The 5,290-nt window shown below is 50.8% G+C and overlaps 1 protein-coding gene across 1 annotated transcript in view; it reads left to right on the plus strand.

The window, feature by feature from the left end:
• The window catches only part of ILDR2 (immunoglobulin-like domain containing receptor 2), a 33,075-nt gene extending 27,785 nt beyond the window's left edge, over positions 1 to 5,290 (plus strand). The window contains exons 7-10 of the mRNA XM_010193711.1: positions 789 to 902; positions 2,627 to 2,837; positions 3,763 to 4,453; positions 5,255 to 5,290. Coding sequence (XP_010192013.1) covers positions 789 to 902; positions 2,627 to 2,837; positions 3,763 to 4,453; positions 5,255 to 5,290 — 1,052 coding nt within the window. The remainder of the gene's footprint in view (positions 1 to 788; positions 903 to 2,626; positions 2,838 to 3,762; positions 4,454 to 5,254) is intronic.

The following is a 5,290-nucleotide window of genomic DNA, read 5'->3' on the forward strand; positions in this document are numbered from 1 at the left end:
ATGTGGAAAAGCCAAAAAAGCTGTCCAGACTTCCCCTGCAAATTGAGTAATGCCAGGAGTCCAGCACTTGATGGATGTGTGAGACACACCTTTTCTGTAAAATCAAGCATCTAAAGAATGCCAGAGGAGGCAGTTTCACAGTTACCGAGTGACCTGATTGGCCCCATCATTGGATTCGGCATAAATCTCAAAGCAGTGTGATGTGCTTTATGGGACTTCCTGTGTTTCCTTCTGTATTCTCTGAGGCTCCTGCCACATGCTCTTCAACCTGTCTGAGCAGAATTCATAGGGACGGGAGAGTGGAGTGGTCCTGCAGAGTGACAGCTCCCAAATGCTCAGCCACCTGCTTCCCCTGCAGACTGGGAGCTTACAGCCGCTGCTGCACAGTGGAAGCCTGCTCTTCTGGGACTGCATCTCCCATACCATGACAAATCCTTTCTGTAGTGCTGAGGAAGGGGAAATGAGTGCTGTTTTTCTCTTTGCCATCCTCTGTGGGAGGTGGAATCACTCTGTGGCAGTGACAGCACTTGATGCATTTGGTTGTACAGATTGGGCATTTCCAAGCCATTTTTGCTGTTTCTGCAAACTTTATAAATGATGCAGCTGCTCACAACTTCACATCCCACGTTATAGACAAATTTCTTCTGAAGCAAGAACTGACTCACTGTTTTGGAATACACAGCCTACCTGCCTGCAGACATGAGCTCAACTATAGAAGCAACATTGTCAGAAAGTCTCCTTGAACTTAAACGTGTTTTCCTCTAATGCTTTTTTTTTTCCTCTAGCAGTGCGCAAGGGGTACAGGATCCAGACTGACAAGGAGAGGGATTCCATGAAGGTGCTGTACTATGTTGAGAAAGAACTGGCTCAGTTTGACCCGGCTAGGAGGATGCGAGAACGATGTGAGGATTGAGCATGGTTTCATTTATTTTTTTTTAGCTGATCTGAAAAACACTGCAGATTCATAGTTAAAAGTTCACTGGCTTCGCCTTAGACCCAGCCTCTAGGGTAGGATGTCCAGGATATGGTACTTGGGGCAGATAGTGTAGATGTTAGACATCTACAGATACATTCTGATTTTCAAGATCTGCTTACGTGTTCATCCTTAATTAGAAAAACAGGGTGTGGGAGACTCAGATGTTCATGAAAATTGTCCACTCAGATAATTCAACTTTTGGATCTTCAGCAAGTGAAAAGCCAAGTCTGTACTCATGTCTTCTACAGCAGGGATATTGTCCTTACCGTTTCTGTATCTCTTACAGTGTGGTGCCTGTAAATTCCCAACATGACAAAATAGGAGAGGGATAATTTTACTGAAAGTCTGTTTAGTGGGCTGCAGTGACCACAGTGTGGTTTGAAGGACACAGAAAGGTAGTTTTGAGTGGCTGTTTCCCTGCATAAGGACTAGGAACTATAAGAAAGATTCAAGAAAGCAGTGGACTGTCGGGTTTTGTGATGCTAGTCAGCAGAGAATCAGAGGTGGTACATGGATCAGTATGGACAGCTTGACAGCTGCAGATGGAGGGGAGGATGGTGGTGAATAGGGACATGATGCAAACTCAGAATTCAGCTGCTGTGTGAAACTCCTCACTCTCTTCTCATACCCTCTTGTGAGCTTAATGTCCTTAAGGCTGCACTTATCAGGTGTCAGAGTACAAACCCAAATGAGGATCTTTCCATATTAGGAGGCAGAGGTGCATGAGTTTGTATATGAGGAGGGCTTCCAGGGCTGCTCTTTGTCCCCTGGCTGTTCTGTGCGGAGGACAGCAGCAGGCTGTGGGCTCAGTTCCCCTGGGCAGCATCTGACTTGCACAGAGCAAACCCACACTGGGCACTGGTAGAGGCTCATTTAAAGCAGACGTGTGAGACCCTGCAGATCAATGAAGGTAAGGGCTTCAGGGAATGACACTACGTCAAAGCTCTGTGCAGATTAGCCATAACTAACAAATTATATGTACTTCTAAAATAGTCATTGCTGAGCACACTGTCTTCTCCACCCACAAAATTTACTATAAAAAGACCTCTCCAGATTGGTATGTCAGGCCTCCAGATGTCAGTAAGCTTGACAGGGTAGAGACTGACAGTGATTCAGACAGTCTTACTTTATTCCTAGTCTTTTTTTGTGGGGGTTGTTTTTGTTTTAGCTGGGCAAGTCAGGCCAAATCCAGAGCCAGCCTGTCTCACACCGGGAAAGGGGGGGTGGTACAACTGCTGTGATGGTGTTCCACCAAGCACAGTGCCCACCTCGCGAGGGTGGAGAGCTCACATGTTACTGAAGCAGGGCTGAGATGGGATTTCTGCATGAAGGCTGAACTCCACTATCTGGAACACAGGCATCTGATGCTATTTGCAGTGTCCTTAGAATATCTCACCTGGCTGCCAGAAGGCCTGTAGGTCTAACGGCAGCTCTGTGTCCAAACTGAGTCCCAGGACTCTTGGGCAGGATTGGTCAAGGGTTTGGAGAAGGGCCTTGGATTCAATTTTGATTTTTTCCTAACAGAGGGTAGCTCAGCTTCTTTCTGAAAAAGCTGCAGCTGGACCCACCACAGCATGCCTGCCCTTCCCTCTCACACATGCTATATCAGGTGATGCCTGTCTCATTTCTTTTCTGCAACCTCCCCTGCAGATAACAACACCGTCTCTGAGCTCAGCTCTTTGCACGAGGAGGACTTGAACTTCCGTCAGCCCTATCGCCAGGTGCGAAGGAAACCTCTGCCTCCTGCGGGGGACATGGATGGCGATGCTGAATACTGGGCAGGAGTGATCAGTGGGGGCAGCACGTCCAGATCACAGGCTGTTTCCGACTACAGAGATGAGCGGGACAGTTTCCGGCACAGGTGAGGAGTGCTGTGCTGGGAGGCAGCTATATCTGGCAAAGTAGTAGAGAAAGGAGAAGGGACAGATGGACTGGTAGCTCTTCTCCGTTTCTTGCTGCTTTAGTTCTGCTTAGCAGGACAGAGGGGTTAGAGAGAAACATGAAATCTGGAGATGTCATTAGACGAGGTCAGAATTAGTCTGATTCCCACAAGCCTGCTGAAACCTACCCAGCTGGGTGAAGCTGGGTACCAGTCCCATTCCAGGGATGGGTAAAAGTGAGATAGTAGGAAACCAAGCCACCCCGTGCAAAATGCTCTTTTCAGATTTGCACCTGATTCCTCCAGAACTTCCCAGTGCTGGTGTGCTTGATTAGGAATTGCACTCTGGTGCTTTGGTGCAGCAGGACCTGTACTCCAGGCGTAAAAGACTGGCACTCCAGTGCTTAAAAGAGAGATGTCGCATCCTTCACTCACACAGCAGCCGCCCAGTCTCTTGAAAGCAATGGCAGGGATTTCCTTCCCTCAGTACTGGACTGTTGTGCCAGCTCAATCCCTTTAAACCTGCTTCAGAATTGCCCTGCTGTGAGCTTCTGTAGCCAGGTTCTTGGGTTTTCCCAGCAGGATGTACACCTGCAGGCTTTGGGGCCAAGGAGATTCAGGTCCAGCCCTGCATTCTGTAGGACAGGGGAGGTGCACTCTGGGGTTAATCTTGGGTAGCATTTGACGTGTAGAGTCTGAGATACCTGTACTAAGCTGCCTTTACAGGCAGCAGAGAGAAGCGGGGATTTCCAGGATGTGATACATCTCTTCCTCCAGAATATGATGAAGACAGGTCAGATGATTCATGCCCCAGGAGTCCCTGTTTCCCCCCATTGTTTGTGAAGGCAGCTGAGGGGATGAGCGCAGCCGAATCGTGCCCTCTAACACTACCTCTTCCCTCTTCCAGCCAGCAGAGATCCAAGTCGGAGATGTTGTCTCGTAAGAGTTTCTCTGTGGGAGTGCCGGCCGTCTCTATGGATGAGCTGGCAGCCTTTGCCGAGTCCTACAGCCAGCGGACTCGGCGGGCAGACAGCCAGGAAACTCGGCGTTTTGAGCGGTCCGAGTCACACGGCGGCCGCAGCGGAGGGCCGCCCCACCAGGATAGCTCCCTGGAGGAGTACTACACCAAGCGTAGCAGAGGGAACCGAGAGCCGCTGACGGACTCGGATCGGGGCTGGTCATACAGCCCACCCCGTAGACGGGCCCACGAAGAGAAGCACCTGCCCAGGCTGGTGAGCCGGACGCCTGGAGGGAGCCAGAAATACGATCACTCCTACCTCAGCAGCGTCTTGGAGAGGAAGTCCCGGAGCTACGATGAGAACGGTGACCGTAGTGAAACCCCCTCAAAGCTGAGCTCGCAGCCCAGCCAGAGAGGAGGGGGAACATACTATGCCTGGTCACCACCCTCTACCTACAAAGCCGAGAAGTCGCAGCAGCAGTCACAGCAGCCGCCACCGCCGCCTGAGGAGGAGGAAGAGGAGGACACCCTGCCCCCCTACAGCGAGAGGGAGCTGAGCCGCGGCCCTTCGTACAGGGCCAGGGAGCAGGCCTACCTCAACGCCTCCGACAAGAAGAGGAAAAAGGACCCCAAGAAAACAGTGAGGCCTTGTCTGGTGCTCCTGATCCAAATAGGCTCAGCAGGGAGCCACCAGGCAGGGGTTACTTACCAGAGTTCAGGGGCAAGGGGACTCTCCAGGAGAGTAGAGCCTGCAGTCAGAGTGTGGGGAACCCCAGATAAGGGGAGTCCATGTGGGTGTAGGAGACCATAAAACGAAATAGTTCCTACGCAGCACTCCATAATGGTGGGGAGGGCCAGATGTGCCTGGGACTGGGGAGGTAAGGGATGTTTTTGGCATCTGTGGCATCGTAATCCAAGAAAGTGGGAGTTTATCTAGGGTTTAGGAGGCTCATGGTATGAAAGGGACATTACCCAGGGCTTACAGGAATTACAGGGCATTGCTTTGGCCTTGATCCTTGTTAAGGAAGGGTTGGGAGGCGCTGTTCTTCTGGACTGAGACAGGGCTACTAGCAAGGCCTGAGAGACCTGGGGTCTTTCTGAAAGGGGTGAGATGACAGACTCCTGGGGGTGCTTGCCCATGGGCATGTGTACGGGATTCCTCACACAAGGTGCTAAACATCCTGCCACAGTCTGGGCTAAGACTGATGAGTTCATGGTTGGTGGGGATAGGGAGCTGGCTGAAATCTGCTCCTTGAGGGAAACCTTGTTGCTAGAGCAGCTTGGCTGTTGGGCCTCAGCTTAAGTGACGTGTGTGGGAGACAAAAGGGGTGTGAGTGGAGAAAGCTGTTGCTGTTTGGTTGTGTCTCTGTCAAAGCTATGCCTGTGTCTTTGTTCTATGGATGGTGTGCTGTTGACATTGCTCTTCTCTGTTTTCTCTCAGAACGATTTCCCAACAAGGATGTCCCTTGTGGTTTGA

The sequence above is a fragment of the Mesitornis unicolor genome, unplaced genomic scaffold (assembly GCF_000695765.1).
Source record: "Mesitornis unicolor isolate BGI_N332 unplaced genomic scaffold, ASM69576v1 scaffold48601, whole genome shotgun sequence".
In the NCBI taxonomy this organism is placed as follows: domain Eukaryota; kingdom Metazoa; phylum Chordata; class Aves; order Mesitornithiformes; family Mesitornithidae; genus Mesitornis; species Mesitornis unicolor.